This window comes from Heterodontus francisci, unplaced genomic scaffold (genome assembly GCF_036365525.1).
Source record: "Heterodontus francisci isolate sHetFra1 unplaced genomic scaffold, sHetFra1.hap1 HAP1_SCAFFOLD_377, whole genome shotgun sequence".
Lineage (NCBI taxonomy): Eukaryota > Metazoa > Chordata > Chondrichthyes > Heterodontiformes > Heterodontidae > Heterodontus > Heterodontus francisci.
The window spans coordinates 1,131,559-1,159,447 of record NW_027142041.1 but is presented as its reverse complement, the minus strand read 5'-3'; the positions used below and the strand labels follow the sequence as shown (position 1 = coordinate 1,159,447).

The 27,889-nt window shown below is 47.5% G+C and overlaps 1 protein-coding gene across 1 annotated transcript in view; it reads right to left on the bottom strand.

The window, feature by feature from the left end:
- The window catches only part of LOC137366350 (uncharacterized), a 218,687-nt gene that overhangs the window by 177,659 nt on the left and 13,139 nt on the right, over window positions 1-27,889 (bottom strand). Inside the window, exons 3-5 of the mRNA XM_068028245.1 lie at window positions 24,048-24,386; window positions 10,747-11,085; window positions 10,208-10,343 (exon numbers count right to left, since the gene is read on the bottom strand). Coding sequence (XP_067884346.1) covers window positions 10,208-10,343; window positions 10,747-11,085; window positions 24,048-24,386 — 814 coding nt within the window. The remainder of the gene's footprint in view (window positions 1-10,207; window positions 10,344-10,746; window positions 11,086-24,047; window positions 24,387-27,889) is intronic.

Below are 27,889 nucleotides of genomic sequence, written 5' to 3'. Positions count from 1 at the left end.
TATATTCCATCTGCCACGTTCTTGCCCACTCACTAAGTCTGTACAAATCCCCTTGAAGCCGCTTTGCATCTTCCTCACAGCACACATTCCCACCTAGTTTGTCATCTGCGAACTTGGAAATACTACATTTGGTCCCCACATCCAAATCATTGATATATATTGTGAACAGCTCGGGCCCAAGCACTGATCCCTGCGGTACCCCACTAGTCACAGTCTGCCAACGCGAGAATGACCAGTTTATTCTTACTCTCTGCTTTCTGCCTGTTAACCAATCCGTAATCCATTGAGGTGAAGAAGGAGCTGCGGGACCCGAGAGAAGTCCTGTGAAAAGGTGCCCCGAACACCCAAAACATCCACGAACGGCCCCCCCGGCCGCAACTTCAAAGCGCCCGCGGGAGATGGCTCTGAGAGCATCTGCAGCGCACTGTCGGCAATGCTGCATGCCTTTATTTAAACCACTGCAAAAAAAAAACCCTTAGCAAATGTAATCACCTCTAAGTCTGCCAAATGATGCTTCACCTCCCGAAGGACGTGGATGAGCTTTCCGGACGTCGATGGTGGGCACTGAGGAAATGGCTTATTACCTGCACCAGATTCTACCCCCCCTCCCCCCCCCCTTTACCCCCCTTCCACCCCCCCCCCACCCCCGTCCCCTTCCCTGCTCCACCCTCTCAGCTCACCCCCTCACAACCCCGTCCCAGCCCGCCCCCCCCTCGCACCATCTTCACCCCGCACCCCCTTCCCCTGCACCCCCCCCCCCCACCCCCTCCCTCTACCCCTCCCCCTTGCATCCCCTCCTCCCACCGGCACCATCCTACACCTGTGTAGGGGCCCCAACAACCCCACTGCCTTGTGGGCGTCTCGGGAGAGACCAAGGCTAAGGGAGTAAACCCTAACAGAAAATCCGGAGCGGAACCCCGTAGGCGGTCATGTGTCACCTTTGGCATGTTTCCGGCAGTTCCTGCAGCCATACTGGTGCCAAACGTCGTGTCCTGCACTCCTTTGGACCCCACCAGAAAGGCCGAGAGGGGGGTTTTGACGACTGGGCAACTCTCAACCTCCATAAATTTGCCCAGGCATGCGCCGTGGAGAGGTCACTCCATAGTTGCCTCACAGCGACTAAAACAACACGGAAGGCAGCAGTTACGGGTTATAAGTCCAGATAAATTGGCGTAGAAACTGGGCGCCACGGGTTGCCTTTGTCGGTGGGAGAGGTCATTGCACCTCACTGGACAGCTACCGCCCGCCTCAAACCGGGCAGCCCCCGGTCAATAAGGTTCTGTCCCGCCACAGTCTGCCTGCTTCAATGGGTGCTTGGAGCTCAGGGTCATTGCCCGAAAGGTGGACTGATACACCGCACCAAACAACATGAAAAAAGGAAAGAAGGTACCAGCCCTTCGCTTTGCAAGCTGGAACGTCAGAACTATGTGTCCTGGCCTGTCGGAAGACCTTACACAAATCAACGATTCTCGGAAGACCGCCATCATTAACAACGAGCTCAGTAGATTCAATGTGGACATTGCAGCACTTCAGGAGACTCGCCTCCCCGCGAGTGGCTCTCTAGCAGAGCAAGACTACACCTTCTTCTGGCAGGGCAGGGATCCTGAAGAACCAAGACAGCATGGAGTGGGCTTCGCCATCAGAAACTCCTTGCTCAGCATGATAGAGCCTCCCTCAAATGGCTCGGAACGCATACTGTCCATCCGACTGCTCACCACCTCTGGTCCAGTACACCTACTCAGCATCTATGCTCCAACACTCTGCTCCGCACCTGAAGCTAAAGACCAGTTCTATGAACAACTCCATAACATCATTAGCAGCATCCCCAACACCGAACACCTATTCCTGCTGGGGGACTTTAATGCCAGGGTTGGGGCCGACCATGACTCATGGCCCTCCTGCCTTGGGCGCTATGGCGTTGGAAGGATGAATGAGAACGGGCAGAGACTGCTTGAGTTGTGTACCTATCATAACCTCTGCATCACCAACTCGTTCTTTCACACTAAACCCTGTCACCAGGTTTCATGGAGGCACCCAAGATCACGTCGTTGGCACCAGCTAGACCTCATTGTCACAAGGCGAGCCGCCTTAAACAGTGTTCAAATCACACGCAGCTTCCACAGTGCGGACTGCGACACCGACCACTCCCTGGTGTGCAGCAAGGTTAGACTCAGACCAAAGAAGTTGCATCATTCCAAGCAGAAGGGCCACCCGCGCATCAACACGAGCAGAATTTCTCACCCACAGCTGTTACAAAAATTTCTAAATTCACTTGTAACAGCCCTTCAAAACACTCCCACAGGGGATGCTGAGACCAAGTGGGCCCACATCAGAGACGCCATCTATGAGTCAGCTTTGACCACCTACGGCAAAAGTGCGAAGAGAAATGCAGACTGGTTTCAATCTCATAATGAAGAGCTGGAACCTGTCATAGCCGCTAAGCGCATTGCACTTTTGAACTACAAGAAAGCCCCCAGCGATTTAACATCCGCAGCACTTAAAGCAGCCAGAAGTACTGCACAAAGAACAGCTAGGCGTTGCGCAAACGACTACTGGCAACACCTATGCAGTCATATTCAGCTGGCCTCAGACACCGGAAACATCAGAGGAATGTATGATGGCATGAAGAGAGCTCTTGGGCCAACCATCAAGAAGATCACCCCCCTCAAATCTAAATCGGGGGACATAATCACTGACCAACGCAAACAGATGGACCGCTGGGTTGAGCACTACCTAGAACTGTACTCCAGGGAGAATGCTGTCACTGAGACTGCCCTCAATGCAGCCCAGCCTCTACCAGTCATGGATGAGCTGGACATACAGCCAACCAAATCGGAACTCAGTGATGCCATTGATTCCCTAGCCAGCGGAAAAGCCCCTGGGAAGGACAGCATTACCCCTGAAATAATCAAGAGTGCCAAGCCTGCTATACTCTCAGCACTACATGAACTGCTATGCCTGTGCTGGGACGAGGGAGCAGTACCCCAGGACATGCGCGATGCCAACATCATCACCCTCTATAAAAACAAAGGTGACCGCGGTGACTGCAACAACTACCGTGGAATCTCCCTGCTCAGCATAGTGGGGAAAGTCTTTGCTCGAGTCGCTCTGAACATGCTCCAGAAGCTGGCCGAGCGCGTCTACCCTGAGGCACAGTGTGGCTTTCGTGCAGAGAGATCGACTATTGACATGCTGTTCTCCCTTCGTCAGATACAGGAGAAATGCCGTGAACAACAGATGCCCCTCTACATTGCTCTCATTGATCTCACCAAAGCCTTTGACCTCGTCAGCAGACGTGGTCTCTTCAGACTACTAGAAAAGATCGGATGTCCACCAAAGCTACTAAGTATCATCACCTCATTCCATGACAATATGAAAGGCACAATTCAACATGGTGGCTCCTCATCAGAGCCCTTTCCTATCCTGAGTGGTGTGAAACAGGGCTGTGTTCTCGCACCCACACTTTTTGGGATTTTCTTCTCCCTGCTGCTTTCACATGCGTTCAAATCCTCTAAAGAAGGAATTTTCCTCCACACAAGATCAGGGGGCAGGTTGTTCAACCTTGCCCGTCTAAGAGCGAAGTCCAAAGTACGGAAAGTCCTCATCAGAGAACTCCTCTTTGCTGACGATGCTGCTTTAACATCTCACACTGAAGAATGCCTGCAGAGTCTCATCGACAGGTTTGCGTCTGCCTGCAATGAATTTGGCCTAACCATCAGCCTCAAGAAAACGAACATCATGGGGCAGGATGTCAGAAATGCTCCATCCATCAATATTGGCGACCACGCTCTGGAAGTGGTTCAAGAGTTCACCTACCTAGGCTCAACTATCACCAGTAACCTGTCTCTAGATGCAGAAATCAACAAGCGCATGGGTAAGGCTTCCACTGCTATGTCCAGACTGGCCAAGAGAGTGTGGGAAAATGGCGCACTGACACGGAACACAAAAGTCCGAGTGTATCAGGCCTGTGTCCTCAGTACCTTGCTCTACGGCAGCGAGGCCTGGACAACGTATGCCAGCCAAGAGCGACGTCTCAATTCATTCCATCTTCGCTGCCTTCGGAGAATACTTGGCATCAGGTGGCAGGACTATATCTCCAACACAGAAGTCCTTGAAGCGGCCAACACCCCCAGCTTATACACACTACTGAGTCGCTTGAGATGGCTTGGCCATGTGAGCCGCATGGAAGATGGCAGGATCCCCAAAGACACATTGTACAGCGAGCTCGCCACTGGTATCAGACCCACCGGCCGTCCATGTCTCCGTTATAAAGACGTCTGCAAACGTGACATGAAATCGTGTGACATTGATCACAAGTCGTGGGAGTCAGTTGCCAGCATTCGCCAGAGCTGGCGGGCAGCCATAAAGACAGGGCTAAATTGTGGTGAGTCGAAGAGACTTAGTAGTTGGCAGGAAAAAAGACAGAGGCGCAAGGGGAGAGCCAACTGTGCAACAGCCCCAACAAACAAATTTCTCTGCAGCACCTGTGGAAGAGCCTGTCACTCCAGAATTGGCCTTTATAGCCACTCCAGGCGCTGCTTCACAAACCACTGACCACCTCCAGGCGCGTATCCATTGTCTCTCGAGATAAGGAGGCCCAAAAGAATCCATGCCAGTATATTACCTCCTATCCCATGTGCTTTAACTTTGCTAACCAACCTCCTGTGGGGGACTTTATCAAAAGCCTTCTGAAAATCCACATATACTACATCCACCGACTCCCCTTTATCAATTCTGTTAGTAACATCCTCAAAAAACTCCAATAGGTTCATCAAACATGATTTCCCATTCATAAATCCATGTTGACTATGCCCAATCAGATCATTATTATCCAAGTGTCCATTTATCACATCCTTTAGAATAGATTCTAGCATTTTCCCAACGACTGATGTAATTCTCTGTTTTCTCTCGCCGTCCCTTCTTAAATAGTGGGGGGACATTTGCTACCTTCCAATCTGCAGGAACTGCTCCAGAATCTATAGAATTTTGGAAGATGATGACTGTTATGCAGGCCCCCACCTGCCAAGAATGAGGCACATTGGTTTTGTCATGAACATTGATTTTTAACTGTTGCTGGAGTGAGGAAATGACTTGTTAAACAGATCAGCCGTGGCTGGAAAAAAGCATTTGCATATTAACAGACAGTGCTTGTGTAGGCAAAGGATCATTCCATGACACATTCAACCTACAATGGATGTTGTTCATGGGACAGTGAGGGGGTGGGGAAGTGCATTCCAGGACCTGCTGGGGTGATGCAATCCACAGGGGCCAGGACTGGTTGGACCAGCTGGTCACACCCTAACTGGCTGTTCCAGGAGTCTTTTGAAATAGCCACAGAGCGTTTGAACTCAGATTGTTTGCTCCTGGACTGAGAAGATCTCTCCTGTCTGCTCCCATCTCTTTCTCACAAGCCTCTGAATTCACTGAAGACACATGAACCCCAAAAGAGAAAAATCTCCTACACTGAACAAAGTTTAAGAAGAATACTGGGCCCCAACGAAAATCAAGATCTACCTACAATCAAGGACTCTGCAGTGAGCTCGAAGAACTGTAACAAAAGCTCTTCAGATATTGCTTCAAACTTTTTCCACTTTATTTCTTCTGCTCTTCTCTGTCTCTATTTGCATGTGTGTATCACGCATCCATGCTAGCGTGGGCGCATTGTGTATCTGTTGGTGTCACCCAAATTAGAGTTTAACTTTAATAAGTTTCAACTTTTCTTCTTTAACTCTAAGAAAGCCTGTTTGTGTTGATTTCTTTGCCTTATAATTGGAAAGAGGTGAACAAGGATTCACCAAGGGGGAGCTAAAAACACAGTGTGTTTAAAATTAAACCCTGTGATGATAAGACCAGGTAAAGGCTGAAAGGGAATCCTAGACACCTTTCTCACCTGGTCGTAACATACCAATGCATCCACTATCTCCATAGCTACCTCTTTCAACACTCTAGGATGTGGAGTATCAGGTCTCGGGGACTTATCAACCTTAAGCCCCATTAATTTCTCCAATACAACCATCTTACTGATGCTAATTTCCTTCAATTCCTCATTCTTTCTATTCCCTTGGACCTCTAATTCTGGGAGATTTTTTGTATCTTCCTCAGTGAAGTAATCATTTAGCTTCTCTTCCATTTCTCTATTCCCCATTATAAATTCTCCTGGTCCTGCCTGTAATGGGCCCACATTTATCTTAGCCAAACATTTCCTTTTTACATACCTAAAGAAGCTTTTACAGTCCGTTTTTATGTTTTTTGCTGGCTTACATTCATATTCTATTCTCTCTTTCTTTATCAGTTTCTTCATCCTCCTTTGCTGTATTCTGAAATCCTCCCAATCCCCTAAAATCCTACTATTTCTGGCAACTTTATAGGCCTTTTCTTTTAATTTTATACAATCCTTAATTTCCTTTGTTAGCCATGGTTGACTGCCTTTACATTTGGGTTTTTTGTGCCTTGAAGGAATGTATAGTTGCTGTAAACTATGTAATAATTCTTTAAAGACTATCCATTACCCATGTACTGTCATACCTGTCAATGTATTTTCCCAATTCACCTCAGCCAATTTGCTCCTCATATCTTCATAATTTCCTTTGTTCAAATTTAACACCCTGGCTTCAGATTGAATTACCTCACTTTCATACATAACAAAAGTTCTGTCATATTATGGTCACTCATTCTTAAAGGTTATTTTACAACAAGTATTAATTAGCCCTTTCTCATGACTCGATACTAGATTTAAAATAGTCTGCTCTCTAGTCGATTCCTCATGATACTGCTCTAGAAAACCATCCCTAATACACTCCAGAAACTCATCCTCCACAGCATTAGTACTCGTTAGGTTTATCCAGTCTATATGCAGATTGAAGTCACCCATGATTAGTGTATTACCCATGCCACATACTTCTCTAATCTCCTGATTAATACCATGTGCCACACTACCACTACTGTTTGGTGGCCTATAAACAACTCCTATCAATGTTTGCTGCCCTTGCTGTTTCTTAGCTCCACCCAAACAGATTCCACATTTTGTTCTTCCAATCTGAGATCCTCCCTTATTAATGTACTGATCCCATCCCTCATTATCAGTGCAACACCACTTCCTTTTCCTTTTTGCTTGTCTTTCCTGTACTGTACAAAAAGAATACAAATCCCCCACATATAGAGGCAGAGGTAGAGAGAGAGCAAGAGTCCGAGCACCTTTATAACCTACAGCCCAACACACCCTGATAGATGGAACTTTCAATGGTCTGTACCCTCTCACCACACCATGCCTCTAACAGCACAACTTCATTCTGTTTCCTGTAAGTGAGCAATAGACAAGTTGGGAAATATTCCCAAATTTTATTCCAGGTTGTAGGAGTGTCTTATCCTTCTTCCTGAGGAGTTGTGTGACAGTGTGGCACCAGCAGTTCAAGCAAATTGAGGTCAGGGGGATCGAGGGAAAAAACCATCAGTGGCTGGACTCATACTGACTCAGAGGAAGATGGTTCTGGTAGCTGGAGGCCAATCACCTCAGCACATTGCTGTAGGAATTCCTCAGGGATGGGTCCTCTGCCCAGTCATCTTCAGCTGCTTTTTCAATGACCTTCCCTCCATCATCAGGTCAGGAGTAAGGCTGCTCCCTAACAATTCTGCAGTGTTCAGCTTCTCTCATAATGAAGCAACACATTCCAGCTTACAGCAGGACCTAGATAGCATGTGCCAGGTAATAACAATCACAAATAAGAGAAAATGGAGGCCTCTCTCCATGACCATCAATGGAATCACCATCAGTAAGTTTTCCACCATAACAGCTTAATGGGGTTTCACCACAGCCAGATGATTCACTGGACCAGCCACATCAACAGCATGGCTAGGAGACCAGGTCAGAGACTGGATACTCTGTGATGAGAGCTCACTGCCTGCTCTCTCAAAGGCTATTCAGATTGGTTAAGAAGGTACGAGCCCATGGGATCCAGGGCAAATTGGATCCAAAATTGGCTTAGTGACAGGAGGCAGAGGGTGATGGTCGAGGGTTGTTTATGCGAGTGGAAGTCTGTGACCAGTGGTGTACCACAGGGATCGGTGCTGGGAACCTTGCTGTTTGTAGTGTATATTAATGATTTAGACGTGAATATAGGAGGTATGATCAGTAAGTTTGCAGATGACACGAAAATTGGTGGTGTTGTAAATAGTGAGGAGGAAAGCCTTAGATAACAGGACGATATAGATGAGCTGGTAAGATGGACGGAGCAGTGGAAAATGGAATTTAATCCTGAGAAGTGTGAGAACTGCCATCTCTACTCACTCCTTCTGCCATCTCTACTCACTCCCTCTGCCATCTCTACTCACTCCTTCTGCCATCTCTACTCACTCCCTCTGCCATCTCTACTCACTCCTTCTGCCATCTCTACTCACTCCTTCTGCCATCTCTACTCACACCTGCCATCTCTACTCACTCCTTCTGCCATCTCTACTCACTCCCTCTGCCATCTCTACTCACTCCTTCTGCCATCTCTACTCAATCCTTCTGCCATCTCTACTCACTCCTTCTGCCATCTCTACTCACTCCTTCTGCCATCTCCACTCACTCCTTCTGCCATCTCCACTCACTCCTTCTGCCATCTCTACTCACTCCCTCTGCCATCTCTATTCACCCCTTCTGCCATCTCTACTCAATCCTTCTGCCATCTCTACTCACTCCTTCTGCCATCTCTACTCACTCCTTCTGCCATCTCCACTCACTCCTTCTGCCATCTCCACTCACTCCTTCTGCCATCTCCACTCACTCCCTCTGCCATCTCTACTCACTCCCTCTGCCATCTCTACTCACTCCCTCTGCCATCTCTACTCACTCCTTCTGCCATCTCTACTCACACCTTCTGCCATCTCTACTCACACCTTCTGCCATCTCTACTCACTCCCTCTGCCATCTCTACTCACTCCCTCTGCCATCTCTACTCACTCCTTCTGCCATCTCCACTCACACCTTCTGCCATCTCCACTCACACCTTCTGCCATCTCCACTCACTCCTTCTGCCATCTCCACTCACTCCTTCTGCCATCTCTACTCACTCCCTCTGCCATCTCGACTCACTCCCTCTGCCATCTCGACTCACTCCTTCTGCCATCTCTACTCACTCCCTCTGCCATCTCTACTCACTCCCTCTGCCATCTCTACTCACTCCTTCTGCCATCTCTACTCACTCCTTCTGCCATTTCTACTCACTCCCTCTGCCATCTCTACTCACTCCCTCTGCCATCTCTACTCACTCCCTCTGCCATCTCTACTCACTCCCTCTGCCATCTCTACACACTGCTTCTGCCATCTCTACACACTGCTTCTGCCATCTCTACACACTGCTTCTGCCATCTCTACACACTCCTTCTGCCATCTCTACACACTCCTTCTGCTATCTCTACTCACTCCTTCTGCCATCTCTACTCACACCTTCTGCCATCTCTACTCACACCTTCTGCCATCTCCAATCACCTCCTCTGCCATCTCTACTCACTCCTTCTGAGTCATGGCAGCTGGTTTCCTCTTTCTGCCATTGGTAAATATCAGGTACGCCCTGGTCCTTAGACCACCCAGCAGAACATCAAGGAAGCATCTGTGAAACGAGAGTGGTGGGTGGGGGGAGCGGGTGGTGGCAAGGCATCTTCCGTCTTTTCACAGCCACCTGACACTTCCCCTTCTTCTTTCCTCTATGTGGTAAGCTCCAAACCTCTTCCTCCATTTCAGTGTTTCACTGGGCCTTGAAGCCCCAGAAATTGCATCATGAGGGTCAGTGTCATGCTTCTTACTTACAGAGAAGACATTGAATCCAGAAACAATATTCAAATTAGGCCTGCCCATTAATATCGATCAGGTATCCTCATCTTTCCATGTTCCCGGATCGTCACCTGTTACTGCCCCCCACACGCTGCATTCCCATCTCCACATTATACCAGGACCAGAGAAACAGAAATAGAATGAGATAAAAAAAGACATCAGTGTTTATCAGGGCATTGCCCAATTCACCAGGAGCAGAGAAAGCGAGAAAGAGAATCTGATAAATGGAGAGAGATGGAGAGAGGAGGTCAGAGATCATGAGAGAGAAAGGGAAGGAAGGGACAAAAGTAAAGATGTAAATAAGCTCAGAGTTATAGAATTTACTGAGTTCAATTAACAACAGAACATCCAGATGACTTCTCAACAGCACCTGTGAATGGAATAAATTATATTTACCTGTTCTGTGTTGATGTGTTTGTGCAACACAACCATTGTTTCACATAAAGCAAAATGATTACAGTAATGACCAGGAGCAGCAGGAAACCCAGCAGAGAGCCCAGAATAATTGGAAACAGATCTGGAGTCCAGGCTTCTGTAAAATATCAGCAGGGTGAACACAATTCAGTAACAGACATGCAGCATTAGAACAGATACACACTGTAATTAATGTAATGGTCTGCAATCATTAGAAGGAGACATAAAGCCACATTCTCCCCAGGGACATAGTATATCATTCACCCAGGGGACAAACAGTCCCATTCATTCCAGCAGACATTCTAGAGTGCAGTCATTCATTCTGATTGTTGATGGTCCTTGAATATACTTTATGATCTCTCAGAGACTGCAGTGCTTAATATTGTGTTGACATGAATTATCATCAATCTAAACACACAAATCCACCATCTCATTTTCCCAACTCCACTCTGAAATGTGGAGTGAATACAGATTTAATATTTCTATTATAAATCAGTGAACATAACGTAAACTGGACTTACTGGTTACAATGATCTGGGTTCCATTCCCACTGATATCTCCCCACACTTTACAGTAATAGACGGCAGTGTCATTGGGCTGCACATGTTTGATTGTCAAAATGAAGCTGTTATTGGAGGTGTCTCTGGAAGACTGGAAACGGTCAGTGAAACCTGGGCTCCGTCGTGTGCTGTTCATTATATCATGTGTTAAAATCCACTCCATATTTTGTCCTGGTAGCTCCCGGTACCAGTGAACATCAGTGTCTCTCACTGCGGCGTTCCACATGGTGCACTGTAACCGCACTGTGTGACCCTCTGTGACACGTTCCAGGATCGGAGACTGGATAAGAACTGGGACAACTGCACCACGAAGAGAAAAATATCAATAATTTAAAATCTGGTCCAAAAGAAGCAAAATTTTGCATGTGTTGAGGGGTTCAGTCAAGGTAGCAAAGGTCAGGGATTTAACAGAGAGGAAATCTTCACTGTGAAGCATGGACTCAATGATTCTATAAATGACTCGAAGTGGTTTGCCAGAGTAGCAAAATAAAAGAGGAAAATAGGCAAGTGCTATTCAATTCACAGAGGGATAGATGACCTTTCGAGCAGCTGTGACTTGGAGTCCTGGTTGTTACCTCCTATTTCTCCTCTACATGCTGCCCCTCAACGACATCCAAAATCACAGTGTCACACGTATGCTAACCTCACCACCAACTCTCTCTCAACCCCTCCACTGTTTCATAAACTGTCAGACTGCTTATTTGACATCAGCACTAGAGCAGCAGAAATTTCCTCCAACTAAACTTTTTTTTAAATTCATTCCTGGGATGTGGGCGTCGCTGGCTAGACTAGCATTTATTGCCCATCCCTAATTGCCCTTGAGCAAGTAGTGGTGAGCTGCCTTCTTGAACCGCTGCAGTCCATGGGATATAGGTACACCCACAGTGCTGTTAGGAAGGGAGTTCCAGGATTTTGACCCAGCAACAGTGAAGGAACGGTGATATAGTTCCAAGACAGGATGGTGTGTGACTTGGAGGGGAACTTGCAGGTGGTGGTGTTCCCATGTATTTGCTGCCCTTGTCCTTCTAGTTGGTAGAGGTCATGGGTTTGGAAGGTGCTGTCTAAGGAGCCTTGGTGTGTTGCTGCAGTACATCTTGGAGATGGTACACACTGCTGCCACTGTACGTCGGTGGTGGAGGGAGTGAATGTTTGTAGATGGGGTGCCAATCAAGTGGGCTGCTTTGTCCTGGATGGTGTCGAGCTTCTTGAGTGTTGTTGGAGCTGCACCCATCCAGGCAAATGGAGAGTATTCCATCACACTCCTGACTTGTGCCTTGTAGATGGTGGACAGGCTTTGGGGAGTCAGGAGGTGAGTTACAAACCTCAGGATTCATAGCCTCTGACCTGCTCTTGTAGCCACGGTATTTATATGGTTACTCCAGTTCAGTTTCTGGTCAATGGTAGCCCCTAGGATGTTGATAGTGGGGGATTCAGCGATGGTAATGCCATTGATTGTCAAGGGGAGATGGTGAGATTCTCTCTTGTTGGAGATGGTCATTGCCTGGCAATTGTGTGGCGCAAATGTTACTTGCCAATTATCAGCCCAAGCCTGGATATTGTCCAGGTCTTGCTGCATTTCTACATGAACTGCTTCAGTATCTGAGGAGTCATGAATGGTGCTGAACATTGTGCAATCATCAGCGAACATCCCCACTTCTGACCTTATGATTGAAGGAAGGTCATTGATGAAGCAGCTGAAGATGGTTGGGCCTAGGACACTACTCTGAGGAACTCCTGCAGTGATGTCCTGGAGCTCAGATGATTGACCTCCAACAACCACAACCATCTTCCTTTGCGCTCGGTATGATTCCAGCCAGTGGAGTGTTTTCCCCCTGATTCCCATTGACTTCAGTTTTGCTGGGGCTCCTTGATACCATACTCAGTCAAATGCTGCCTTGATGTCAAGGGCAGTCACTCTCACCTCACCTCTTGAGTTCAGCTCTTTTGTCCATGTTTGAACCAAGGCTGTAATGAGGTCAGGAGCTGAGTGGCCCTGGCGGAACTGAGCATCATTGAGCAGGTTATTGCTAAGCATAACAGCACAGAAAGAGGCCTTTCGGCCCATCGAGTCCATGCCAGCTCTCTGCAGAGCTATCCAATCAGTCCCATTCCCCAGCCCTATCCCCAATGCCCTGTAAGTTTATTTCTCTCAAGTGCCCATCCATCATTCATCCTCTCCCCTTGTAGGCAGTGAAATTAGCTTTCAACCAAATATTCACTCTAAGACCGCTTATTTCCACTTTCATAACAACACTGACTCTTCTCCTGTCTCAGCCCATCTGCTGCTGAAAGGCACATTCATGCCTTTGTTACCTCTACACTTGTCTATTCCACCACTAGGCTGATCTTCCTAGTTCTACCCTTTGCAAATTTGAAGTCATTCAAAACTCAGTTGCCCATGTCCTAACACTTGCCCATCTTTCCTCCACTCACTGACATAATGGGCTCCTGATTAAGCAAAACCTCAATATTAAAATTCTCATCTTTGTTTTCAAATCTCTCCATGGCTTCATCCCTCTCAATCTCTGTGATTTCCTCCAGCCTTTCAGTATTCCACCAATTCTGGTCTCTTCAGTATTCCCAGTTTGAGGGTGAGAAATTTGGGTCTGAAACTAGTGTCTTAAACTTCAATAAAGGCAATTACAAAGGTATAAAGACAGAGTTGGCTAATGTGGATGGAAATAGGTTAAAAGGGAAGAGGGTGAATAAGTAGTGACAGACATTTAAGGAGATATTTTATAACCCTCAACAAAGATATATTCCATTGAGAAGGAACGACTACGAGAAGGGTGAACCATCCGTGGCTAACTAATAAATTAAGGATAGTATCAAAGCGAAAGAAAAGGTGTACAATGCTGCAAAGATTAGTGGTAGGTCAGAAGATTGGGAAAACTTTAGAAACTAGCAAAGGAGGACTAAAAAAAATGGAGCAATTAGACAATGAGAGTAAACTAGCAAGAAATATAAAAACAGACTGAAGGGGCTTCTACAAATATGTAAAAAGGAACAGAGTAGCTAAAATAAATGTTGGTCCCTTAGAAGATGAGACTGGGAAATTAATAAGAGATAACAAGGAAAAGACAGAGACTTTGAACAAATATTTTCGATCTGTCTTCACAGTAGAAGACGCAAAAAGCATCCAAATAATAGTAGAAAATCAGGAGTCAAAATGGGGGGAGGAGCTTAAAACAATCACTATTACTGGAGAAATGTACAAGGAAAGCTATGGGACTAAAGTCTGACAAGTCCCCTGGATCGGATGACCTGCATCCTAGGGTCTTAAAAGAAGTGGCTGCAGAGATAGTGGGTACATTGGTTATAATCTTTCAACATTCCCTAGATTATGGAAAGCTCCCAGCGGACTGGAAAACCACAAATACCATGCCCCTATTCAAGAAAGGAGGGGTGACTGAAAGCAGAAAACGCTCGGCCAGTTAGCCGAACATCTGTCATTGGGAAAATGCTCGAATCCATTACTAAGGATGTAGTAGCAGGAAATTTAGAAAATCAGAATACAATCAGGCAGAGTCAACATGGTTTTGTGAAAGGGAAATAATGTTTGACAAATTTATTAGAGTTCTTTGAGGATGTTACAAGCAGGGTGGATAAAGGGGATCCAGTCAGTATCGTGTATTTGGATTTCCAAAAGGCACTCAGTATGGTGCCATATAAAAGGTTACTACACACGATAAGAACTCATGGTGTTGGAGGTAATATATTAGCATGGATAGAGGACTGGCTTTCTCACAGGACACAAAGAGTAGGTTGGCAAACTGTATCTAGTGGGGTGCCACAGGGATCAGTGCTGGGATCTCATCATTTGGTTGGCATTCGTCTATCTACGAAAGATGATGGAGACACAGAATTTAGGTGGGGTGTCTTCTCTTGGTGCACCTTTGCTGATGGCTGTGAAGACCAATTCTTGAGAGGCAGGTTTTGCCACAAGTGCTACACGTGAAGCTGCTGAGTGATGCTGTGAGTTGCTGTTTCTGATGTTGGCACCTGTTGCCAAGCTGCTGCAGCAACTGGTGATCATGGTAGTGCTCACCAGTCCACAGAATGTGTCACCATTTCCCTCTTTTGCCAGCTAGTGACTCCCAAGTGCAACAGTCGACATTTAGAGCCTTCATGTCACGCTTACAAGCTTCCCTGAAGTGGAGCTTTGGGTGCCCCACTGGTCGTCTGACCCCAGCTACCTCACCATACAGATGGTCCTTGGGTATGAGACTGTCTTCCATCCTGCGGACATGTCCAATCCACCAAAGCCGCCTCTGTTTGATTAATGCCAACACGCTGGGGAGCTCTGCCTTTGAGAGGACTGCCACATTTGTGATTTTGTTCTGCCAGGATATACCCATAATGCACCGCAGACAGCGAAGATGGAAATTATTGAGTTTCTTTTCCTGGTAGCTGTAAATCACCCATGTTTCAGACTCATACAGCAAGGTGCAGAGAACACAGGCCTTATAAACCATCAGCTTGGTCCTAAGGGTCAGGGTGGTGTTATACCATGCGTATTTCACAAGTCAGCCAAAGGCACTTGCTGCTTTCCCCATGTGTGTAACAAGCTCTGCATCAAGGGACAGATTGTCTGTCACTGTGGACCCAAGGTAGCAAAATTTGCTAACCACTTCCAGTGGGATGTTATTTACTGTGATCAGGGCAGATTTGTAACATGTTGTCCCATGACCACAGTTTTATTGATGCTTAGAATCAAGGAGAACAAGTAACAGGCAGGGGAGAGACAGTCCAGTTGTGGGTAGGCGGTAGCGTAGTGGTATTATCACTGGACTAGTAACCCAGAGACCCAGGTATTGCTCTGGAGACATGGGTTTGAATCCCACCACAGCAGAAGGTGGAATTTGAATTTAATTAATAAATCTGGAATTAAAAGCTAGTCTGATGATGGCCATGAAACTATTGTCGATTGTTGTAAAAACCCATCTGGTTCACTAATGTCCTTTAGGGAAGGAAATCTGCCGTCCTTACCTGGTCTGGCCTACATGTGACTCCAGACCCACAGCAATGTGGTTAACTCTTACACGCCCTCTGAAATGGCCTAGCATTCCACTCAGTTGTACCTAACTGCTACGAAGTCAATAAAAAGGAATGAAACTGGACGGACCACCCGGCATCGACCTAGGCACCAGAAACGACAACAGCAAACCCAGCCCTGTTGACCCTGCAAAGTCCTCCTTACTAACATCTGGGGGCTTGTGCCACAGACTAGTCAAGCAACAGCCTGACATAGTCATACTCACGGAATCATACCTGACAGACAATGTCCCAGACACTGCCATCACCATCCCCGGGTATGTCCTGTCCCACCGGCAGGACAGACCCAGCAGAGGTGGCAGCACAGTGGTATACAGTAGGGAGGGAGTTGCCCTGGGAGTCATCAACATCGACTCCGGACCCCATGAAGTCTCATGGCCTCAGTTCAAACATGGGCAATGTAACCTCCTATTGATTACCACCTATCGCCCTCCCTCAGCTGATGACTCAGTACTCCTCCATGTTGAACACCACTTGGAGGAAGCACTGAGGGTGGCAAGGGCACAAAATGTACTCTGGGTGGGGGACTTCAATGTCCATTACCAAGAGTGGCTCGGTAGCATCACTACTGACCGAGCTGGCCGAGTCCTAAAGGACATGGCTGCTAGACTGGGTCTGCGGCAGGTGGTGGGGGAACCAACACGAGGGAAAAACATACTCGACCTCGTCCTCACCAATCTACCTGCCACAGATGCTTCTGTCCATGACTGTATTGGTAGGAGTGACCACTGCACAGTCCTTGTGGAGACGATGTCCCACCTTTACATTGAGGATACCGTCCATCGTGTTGTGTGGCACTATCACCGTGCTAAATGGGATTGATTTTGAACAGATCTAGCAATGCAAAACTGGGCATCCATGAGGTGCTGTGGGCCATCAGCAGCAGCAGAATTGTACTCAACCACAATCTGTAACCTTTCTTCTTTTGGGCCTCCTTATCTCGAGAGACAATGGATACGCGCCTGGAGGTGGTCAGTGGTTTGTGAAGCAGCGCCTGGAGTGGCTATAAAGGCCAATTCTGGAGTGACAGGCTCTTCCACAGGTGCTGCAGAGAAATTAGCTGTCCAGTGAGGTGCAATGACCTCTCCCACCGACAAAGGCAACCCGTGGCGCCCAGTTTCTACGCCGATTTATCTGGACTTATAACCCGTAACTGCTGCCTTCCGTGTTGTTTTAGTCGCTGTGAGGCAACTATGGAGTGACCTCTCCATGGCGCATGCCTGGGCAAATTTATGGAGGTTGAGAGTTGCCCAGTCGTCAAAACCCCCCTCTCGGCCTTTCTGGTGGGGTCCAAAGGAGTGCAGGACACGACGTTTGGCACCAGTATGGCTGCAGGAACTGCCGGAAACATGCCAAAGGTGACACATGACCGCCTACGGGGTTCCGCTCCGGATTTTCTGTTAGGGTTTACTCCCTTAGCCTTGGTCTCTCCCGAGACGCCCACAAGGCAGTGGGGTTGTTGGGGCCCCTACACAGGTGTAGGATGGTGCCGGTGGGAGGAGGGGATGCAAGGGGGAGGGGTAGAGGGAGGGGGTGGGGGGGGGGGCCCGGCATATCCCCCACTCTACCATTACCATCAAGCCAGGAGACCAACCCTGGTTCAATGAAGAGTGCAGGAGGGCATGCCAGGAGCAGCACCAGGCATACCTCAAAATGAGGTGTCAACCTGGTGAAGCTACAACACAGGACTATCTGAATGCCAAACTGCATAAGCAGCATGCAATAGACAGAGCTAAGCGATCCCATAGCCAACGGATCAGATCTAAGCTCTGCAGTCCTGCCACATCCAGCCGTGAATGGTGGTGGACAATTAAACAACTAACTGGAGGAGGTGGCTCCACAAATATCCCCATCCTCAATGATAGGGGAGCCCAGCACATCAGTGCGAAAAATAAGGCAGAAGCATTTGCAACAATCTGCAGCCAGAAGTGCCAAGTTGATGATCCATCTCGGCCTCCTCCTGAAGTCCCCAGCATCACAGATACCAGACTTCAGCCAATTCAATTCACTCCACGTGATATCAAGAAATGACTGAAGGCACTGGATACTGCAAAAGCTATGGGCCCTGACAATATTCCGGCAATAGTACTGAAGACTTGTGCTCCAGAAATTGCCGCGCCCCTATCCAAGCTGTTCCAGTACAGCTACAAAACTGGCATCTACCCTGCAATGTGAAAAATTGCCCAGGTATGTCCTGTACACAAAAAGCAGGACAAGTCCAACCCAGCCAATTACCGCCCCATCAGCCTACTCTCAATCATCGGTAAACTGATAGAATGTGTCATCAACAGTGCCATCAAGCGGCACTTGCTTAGCAATAACATGCTCAGTGACGCTCAGTTTGGGTTCCACCAGGGCCACTCAGCTCCTGACCTTATTACAGCCTTGGTTCAAACATGGACAAAAGAGCTGAACTCAATAGGTGAGGTGAGAGTGACTGCCCTTGACATCAAGGCAGCATTTGACCGACATGGCATCAAGGAGCCCCAGCAAAACTGAAATCGATTGGAATCAGAGGGAAAACCCTCCGCTGGCTGCAGTCATACCTAGCGCAAAGGAAGATGGTTGTGGTTGTTGGAGGACAATCATCTGAGCTCCAGGACATCACTGTAGGAGTTCCTCAGGGTAGTGTCCTAGGCCCAACCATCTTCAGCTGCTTCATCAATGACCTTCCTTCAATCATAAGGTCAGAAGTGGGGATGTTCGCTGATGATTGCACAATGTTCAGCACCATTCATGACTCCTCAGATACTGAAGCAGTCCGTGTAGAAACACAAAAAGACTTGGACAGTATCCAGGCTTGGGCTAGTAACATTCGCGCCACACAAGTGCCAGGCAATGACCATCTCCAACAAGAGAGAATTCAACCGTCTCCCCTTGACATTCAACAGCATTACCATCGCTGAATCCCCCACTATCAACATCCCAGGGGCTACCATTGACCAGAAACTGAACTGGAGTAGCCATATAAATACCGTGGCTACAAGAGCAGGTCAGAGGCTCGGAATCCTGCGGCGGGTAACTCACCTCCGGACTCTCCAAAGCCTGTCCACCATCTACAAGGCACAAGTCAGGAGTGTGATGGAATACCCTCCACTTGCCTGGATGGGTGCAGCTCCAACAACACTCAAGAAGCTCGACATCATCCAGGACAAAGCAACCCACTTGATTGGCACCCCATCTACAAACATTCACTCCCTCCACCATCGACGCACAGTGGCAGCAGTGTGTACCATCTACAAGGTGCACTGCAACAATGCACCAAGGCTCCTTAGACAGCACCTTCCAAACCCATGACCTCTACCAACAAGAAGGACAAGGGCAGCAAATGGATGGGAACACCATCACCTACAAGTTCCCCTCCAGTCACACACCATCCTGACTTGGAACTTTATAACCGTTCCTTCACTGTCGCTGGGTCAAAATCCTGGAACTCCCTTCCTAACAGCACTGTGGGTCTACCTACCTCACATGGACTGCAGCGGTTCAAGAAGGCAGCTCACCACTACTTGCTCAAGGGCAATTAGGGATGGTCAATAAATGCTGGCCTAGCCAGCAACGCCCACATCCCATGAATGAAAAAAAGTCCATGAGTCTTTGCAGCTGAGTTCCTGTGTGAGCAACTAGTGCAGCATCATCAGTGTCGAGGAGTTCTCTGATCAGGATGTGATGTGTTTTTTTGTTTGCTTCCCGCCTTGATAGATTATAGAGCTTGCCGTCTGACCTAGTGTGCAAGGAGACTCCCTTCATATCTGCAGGGAAGGTCAGGAGCATGGAGAAGAAGATGCCAAACAGAGTGGGGGGGGGGAGGTGGGGGCGGTTGGACACAACCCTGTTTCACTCCTTTCTTTACTCCAAAATGGCCAGAAATAGAGCCATCAATCTGTACAGTACATGTTGTTTATATTATTAATGACTTGGAAGATGGGACCATGTGTATTGTAGCCAAATTTGTGGACGATACAAATCACAGAATCACAGAATAATACAGTGCAGAAGAGGCCATCCGGCCCATCGAGTCTGCACCAATGCATTAAAGACACCTGACCTGTCTACCTAATCCCATTTGCCAGCACTTGGCCCATAGCCTTGAATGTTATGACGTGCCAAGTGCTCATCCAGGTACTTATTAAAGGATGTGAGGCAACCTGCCTCTACCACCCTCCCAGGCAGGGCATTCCAGACAGTCACCACCCTCTGGGTAAAAAAGTTCTTCCTCAAATCCCCCTTAAACCTACTGCCCCTCACCTTAAACTTGTGACCCCTCGTAACTGACCCTTCAACTAAGGGGAACAGCTGCTCCCTATCCACCCTGTCCATGCCCCTCATTATCTTGAACACCTCGATCAGGTCACCCCTTAGTCTTCTCTGCTCCAGTGAAAACAACCCAAGCCTATCCAACCTCTCCTCATAGCTTAAATGTCCCATCCCAGGCAACATCCTGGTGAATTACCTCTGCACCCCCTCCAGTGCAATCACATCCTTCCCATAATGTGGCGACCAGAATTGCACACAGTACTCCAGCTGTGGCCTTACCAAAGTTCTATACAACTCCAACATGACCTCCCTGTTTTGTGATCTATGCCTCGATTGATAAAGGCAAGTGTCCCATATGCCTTTTTCACCACCCTATTAACCTGCCCTTCTGCCTTCAGAGATCGATAGACAAACACGCCAAGGTCCCTTTGTTCCTCGGAACTTCCCAGTGTCAGGCCATTCATTGAATACTTCCGTGTCACATTACTCCTTCCAAAGTGTATCACCTCACACTTTTCAGGGTTAAATTCCATCTGCCACTTTTCTGCCCATTTGACCATCCCGTCTATATCTTCCTGTAACCCAAGACACTCAACCTCACTGTTAACCACTCGGCCAATCTTTATGTCATCCGTGAACTTACTGATCCTACCCCCCACATAGTCATCTATGTCATTTATATAAATGACTACCAATAGGGGACCCAGCACAGATCCCGGTGGTACGCCACTGGACACTGGCTTCCATTCAAAAAAACAGCCGTCTGTCATCACTCTCTGTCTCCTACAGCTAAGCCAATTTTGAATCCACCTTATCAAGTTACCTTGTATCCCATGTGCACTTGCTTTCTTGATAAGTCTCCCATGTGGGGCCTTGTCAAAGGCTTTGCTGAAATCCATGTAAACTACATCAACTGCACTACCCTCATCTACACACCTGGTCACATGCTCAAAAAATTCAATTAAATTTGTTAAGCATGACCTCCCTCTGAAAAAGCCATGCTGACTATTCCTAATCAAATTTTGCCTCTCCAAGTGGAGATAGATTCTCTCCTTCAGAATTTTCTCCAATAGTTTCCCTACCACTGACGTGAGACTCACTGGTCTGTAGTTCCCTGGCTTATCTCTACAACCTTTCTTAAATAGTGGGACCACATTAGCTGTTCTCCAGTCCTCTGGCACCTCCCCCGTGGCCAGAGAGGAATTAAAAATTAGGGTCAGAGCCCCTGCAATCTCCACCCTCGCCTCCCACAGCATCCTGGGACACACATCATCCGGACCTGGAGATTTGTCTACTCTTAAGCCTTCCAAAACCTCCAATACCTTGTTACTCCCTGTGACAATTTGCTCAAGAACCTCACAGTGTCTCTCTCTCTCTGAGTTCCAAAGATAAGCAAGTTGTGAGGAGGACACAAAGAGAGTCTGCAAAGGCTTCAGTAAATGGGAAAAAATTTGGCAGATGGAATATCATGTTGCAAAATGTGAGGTTGTCCACTTTGGTAGGAAGAATAGAAAACAAGCTATTATTTAAATGGAGGCAGACAACAAATGCTGTGGTCCTGAGGGATCTGGGTGACCTTGTACATGAATCACAAAAAAATCAACATGCAGGTACTGTGAGTAATTAGGACGGCAAATGGAATGTTGGCCTTTATTGCAAGGAGTGGGAGTATAAAAGTAGGGAAGTCTTGCTATAACTGTACAGGGCATTGATGAGAACATATTTTGAGTACTGTGTACAGTTTTGGTCTCCTTACTTAAGGAGAGATATACTTGCATTGGAAGCAGTTTGGAGAAAGTTCACTAGGTTGATTCCTGGGATGAATGGGTTTTCTAATGAGGAAAGGTTGAGCAGGTTGGGCTGATATTCATTGGAATTTAGAAGAATGAGAGGTGATCTTATTGAAGCATATAAGATTCTAAGGGGCCTTTCCAGAGTAGATGTTGAAAGGATGCTTCCCATCGTGGGGGAATCTAGAACAGTTTTAGAATAAGGGATCTCCCATTTAAGACGGAGATGAGGAGGAATTTCTTCTCTCAGAGGGTCATAAATTCCCCCGAGAGCAGTGGAGGCTGGGTCATTGAATATATTCAAGGTTGATTTAGACAGAGGTTTGAGCTACAAGGGAGTCAAGGGTTATGGAGAACAGGCAGAAAAGTGGAGTTGAGGCCACAATCAGATCAGCCATGACCTTATTGAATGGTGGAGGAGGCTTGAGGGGCTGAATGGCCAATTCCTGCTCCTAATTCTTACGTTTTAAAGTCAATTCTGAAGCAAACAAGCTCTAATTATCACCTGCATTACATGGACTGTTTAAAAATGTCAGTGTGACATCTGAGGAATTTAGAGAGGAATACATATGATAGAGAAAGAGAGAGTGGACACAGAGCCATCTTCTTTATCAGTACCCCAGCCATTGCAGTCAATACCAGTCCCCTCCAACACTGTCACAAGGTGACTGCAGTAAGTACCATCTATAGGAAGCACTATAACACCTCTAACTCTGCAGACTTTACCATTCCGACCAGAATTATAACAGGAATACTATCAACTCCAAGGTTTTCTCCAGGTTGCACATCATGCTGACTTGGACATATATCATAGATCCTTTAGGATATAGGAACATCGGAGCAGGAGTAGGCCATTCAGCCCATCGAGCCTGCTCTGACATTCAAACAGATCATGGTTGATCATCTACTCGAAGCCATTTTCCCCCATTATCCTCATATCCCTTGATGTCATTAGTATCCAGATATCTATTGATTCCTGTCTTGAACATACTCAATGATTGAGCTTCCACAGCCCGCTGAGGTAGAGAATTCCACAGATTCACCACCCTCTGAGTGAAGAAATTCCTCCTCATCTCACTCTTAAATGTCCTCCCCCTCATTCTGAGGCTGTGTCCCCTGGTTCTAGACTCACCAGCCAGAGGAAACATCCTATACACATCTGAAACAACATCTACCCTGTTACACCCTGTAAGAATTTTGTAAGTTTCAATGAGATCACCTTTCATTCTTCGAAACTCTAGAGGATACAGGCCCAGTTTCCTCAATCTCTCCTCATAAAACAATCCCACCATTCCAGGGATTAGTCTGGTGAACCTCTGTTGCACTCTCTCTCTATGGCAAGTATACCCTTCCTGAGATAAGGAGATCAAAACTGTACACAATACTCCAGGTGCGGTCTCACCAAGGCTCTATACAATTGCAGCAAGACTTCAAATCTGTACTCAAATCCCCTTGAAATGAAGGCCAACATCCCATTTGCCTTCCTAATTGCTTGTTGCACCTGCATACCAGCTTTTAGTGACTCATGAACAAGGACACTTTTGGACCTCAACACTTCCCAATCTCTCACCATTTAAGAAATACTCTGCCTTTCTGTTTTTTTCTACCAAAGTGGATCACTTCACACTCATTCAAATTATATTCCAGCTGCCATGTTTTTGCCTATTCACTTAGCCTGTCTAAATCCCCTTGAAGCTTCCTTGCATCCTCCTCACAACTTACATTCCCACCTAGTTTTGTGTCATCAGCAAAGTTGGAAATATTACAATTGGTCACCACATCCAAATCATTGATATAGATTGTGACCCGGCACTGATCCTTGCGGTACCCCACTAGTCACAGACTGCCATCCTGAGAATGACCTGTTTATTCCTACTCTCTGCTTTCTGTCTATTAACCAATTCTCAATCCATACCTGTATATTACCCCCAATCCCATGTGCTCTAATTTTGTTTACTAATCTCCTGTGTGGAACCTTCTCATCACTGAGGCAGAGATTTTGAAATCCCTACCCAAGTCCATTGTGCAGGCATCCTCAGCACAAGGACTGCACTGTTTCAAGGAGAAAGCCCAACAACGGCTGCTCAAGACAACAAGGGATGGGTAATAAATGAGGCCATGTCAGCAAATCCTGAGAACAAACTTTGAAAATGTACTTACTGATTACATTCAGCTGGGTTCCACTCCCATACACGTCTGACCATACCGTACAGTAATAGACAGTTGCATCTTCGAGCAGAATGTTTGAGATTGTTAGAATGACTTCATTCTTGGAGACATCTCTGGTAGATTGAAAATGGTTTCTTAAATTTTCATCCATTTCCACAATATCCTTAGCGCGGTGTGTTATAAACCGCTGAAATCCTCTCAGACTGCGTCGGTACCAGTGTAAGTCGGTATTTTTCAAATCGATATTATTGACAGAGCATTGCAACTGGGCAGTGTGGCCCTCACTGATATTCTGCACTTCCGGCTGAGACAGAATGGGAAAACTGTCACCTTTAAGGGAAAAAAATCAAGAATTCAGTATCAGTTTCAGCATATCCTGAGTGTTTAAAGAGATGATCAGGGCAACATGGGTTTGTATTGAATTAAGAGAATAGTCTGGAATGCTGACCCAGTGCATTGGTTCAGCTCACCACACTACTGCCTAAAATAAAAGAATTGATGCTCAGGATTTCAACTAGAATATTGGTTACACAGTAATTACAGGAAACACAAACAACACGGGTTCAGAAGGGGATGGTCTTGTGTGATCAACCTCCTCGATTTCTTTGAGGAAGTGTTATCCCAAGTGGACTGTAATAAGCCCATGATGGAGGGTAATTACATTTCCAAAAGGCATCAGACAACGTTTCACACAAAATGCTACTAGTTACACTGTTGGGGTTCAAAGGTCAACTTGGATATCAATATGAAATTAACTCTGCTTCTCTCTCCACAGATGCTGCCAGACCTGCTGAGTATTTCCAGCATTTTCTGTTTTAATTTCAGATTTCCAGCATCTGCAGTATTTTTATTTTGTATTAGTTCCTTATTAGGAAAATGTTGTGCGGTGGGGATGGGAGTGAAGACTGAGTGGGGCGCTCCAGGAATTAGTGCTTGGACAACCCATTGCTTCCAATTCATGTTAATCAGAAACCCAGTGAAAAGTCATTACACTTCAGATTACAGTAAATGAGGAGTGAGAGTGGAATTGGAGAAGACAGCCCAGAAACAACAGAAAGAGATTGACGAAATATTTAAGTGGGCAGAACAATTGCAGATGAAATTTATTGCAAATAACTGCAGGCCTGCAATCAACAGAGCCCGCAGAATGTGGGGCAACAGAGCCCACTGAATGTGGGGCAACAGAGCCCACTTAATGTGGGGCAACAGAGCCCGCAGAATGTGGGGCAACAGAGCCTACTGAATGTGGGGCAACAGAACCCACAGAATGTGGGGCAACAGAGCCCACTGAATGTGGGGCAACAGAGCCCGCAGAATGTGGGGCAACAGAGCCTACTGAATGTGGGGCAACAGAACCCGCAGAATGTGGGGCAACAGAGCCCACTGAATGTGGGGCAACAGAACCCGCAGAATGTGGGGCAACAGAGCCCACTGAATGTGGGGCAACAGAGCCTGCAGAATGTGGGGCAACAGAGCCCGCAGAATGTGGGGCAACAGAACCCGCAGAATGTGGGGCAACAGAGCCCGCAGAATGTGGGGCAACAGAGCCCACTGAATGTGGGGCAACAGAGCCCGCAGAATGTGGGGCAACAGAGCCCACTGAATGTGGGGCAACAGAACCCGCAGAATGTGGGGCAACAGAGCCCACTGAATGTGGGACAACAGAACCCACAGAATGTGGGGCAACAGAGCCCACTGAATGTGGGGCAACAGAGCCCACTGAATGTGGGGCAACAGAACCCACAGAATGTGGAGCAACAGAACCCACAGAATGTGGAGCAACAGAGCCCGCAGAATGTGGGGCAACAGAACCCGCAGAATGTGGAGCAACAGAACCCACAGAATGTGGAGCAACAGAACACACAGAATGTGGAGCAACAGAACCCACAGAATGTGGAGCAACAGAACCCACAGAATGTGGAGCAACAGAACACACAGAATGTGGAGCAACAGAGCCCGCAGAATGTGGGGCAACAGAGCCCACTGAATGTGGGGCAACAGAGCCTGCAGAATGTGGGGCAACAGAGCCCGCAGAATGTGGGGCAACAGAACCCACAGAATATGGGGCAACAGAGCCCGCAGAATGTGGGGCAACAGAGCCCACTGAATGTGGGGCAACAGAGCCCGCAGAATGTGGGGCAACAGAGCCCGCTGAATGTGGGGCAACAGAACCCGCAGAATGTGGGGCAACAGAGCCCACTGAATGTGGGGCAACAGAACCCACAGAATGTGGGGCAACAGAGCCCACTGAATGTGGAGCAACAGAGCCCGCAGAATGTGGGGCAACAGAACACACTGAATGTGGGGCAACAGAACCCACAGAATGTGGAGCAACAGAGCCCGCAGAATGTGGGGCAACAGAACCCACAGAATGTGGGGCAACAGAACACACTGAATGTGGGGCAACAGAACCCACAGAATGTGGAGCAACAGAGCCCGCAGAATGTGGGGCAACAGAACCCACAGAATGTGGAGCAACAGAGCCCACAGAATGTGGAGCAACAGAACCCACAGAATGTGGAGCAACAGAACACACAGAATGTGGAGCAACAGAACCCACAGAATGTGGAGCAACAGAGCCCACTGAATGTGGAGCAACAGAGCCCGCAGAATGTGGGGCAACAGAACCCACAGAATGTGGGGCAACAGAACACACTGAATGTGGGGCAACAGAACCCACAGAATGTGGAGCAACAGAGCCCGCAGAATGTGGGGCAACAGAACCCACAGAATGTGGAGCAACAGAACCCACAGAATGTGGAGCAACAGAACCCACAGAATGTGGAGCAACAGAGCCCACTGAATGTGGGGCAACAGAACACACAGAACGTGGTGCAATGCAGCCAATAAAATCAGAATATTTTCTAAATGGCGAGAGACTTGAAAATTTCAATTGACCCCAATCATTCAGAGATTTCAGGGAGAGGAGAATTTCACACTTGCCTTTTCCTTTGTGTGAAGAGGTGCTTCCTAATTTAAACCCTGAGCAGCCGGGCTCTATTTTAACATTGTGCCCCATTGTTCTGGAACCTCCCACCAGAGGAAATAGGTTCTCTGTATCTATTCCATTGAATCCTTTCACCATTGTAAACACCTCTACTAGATCCCCCTCAACCTTCTAAATGCAAGGGAATACAAACCTGCTATCGTTCTGGTGAATCTGCACTGTGTCCCCTCTAAATCCAAAATATCCTTTCTGGGGGTGGGGGTGGGGGGGGTTGATGGCGGTAATGGTAAGGGGTGGGGGTAGGGGGTACAGCGGCTGGGACTGCCCCTAGCTAGCTCAGTTCCAATCTTATACTTGCCCTATGAAGAATGCTCCTGGTGCTACAGAGCCCCTGCTCTTTGATATTGCCCCAGGATATTCAGGCTTCCGTTAAAAGCTGGGCCTGAGTCTGCACCTGATGTAGAGCCACCAATGGACGGTGCTGAGAGGGCCAGGCAGCAAAGCAAGAAGGCCCCGAAACTAAGTCAGAAAGTAAAGAGGCAACATCCAATCCAGATGTTGAAATATGTCAGTTCAGCTTTATACACTTCCTGTGTGGTTGATGTTTGAAACAGTTTGAAAAATATCAAACTGTCCAATTTCAAAACCTTTATTTAGTGGAAACAGATACTGGGATGTTTCCGAGAGGCTGACTGTGAACCTGCTGGATTGTGTGCTGGAGGTGGGGACCCCGGTGCCGAGCTGAAAAGGCAGGGGTAACCCCGCTTCTGCCTTTTCGCGCCCCCCCCCCCCGCCCCCCCACAACCCCCATCCTTGGAGCGATCCTCCAGTCTTTTTAAATAAAAGTTTCACAAGCCGGGAATCCTGTCCATTCTGCTCCGAGCTG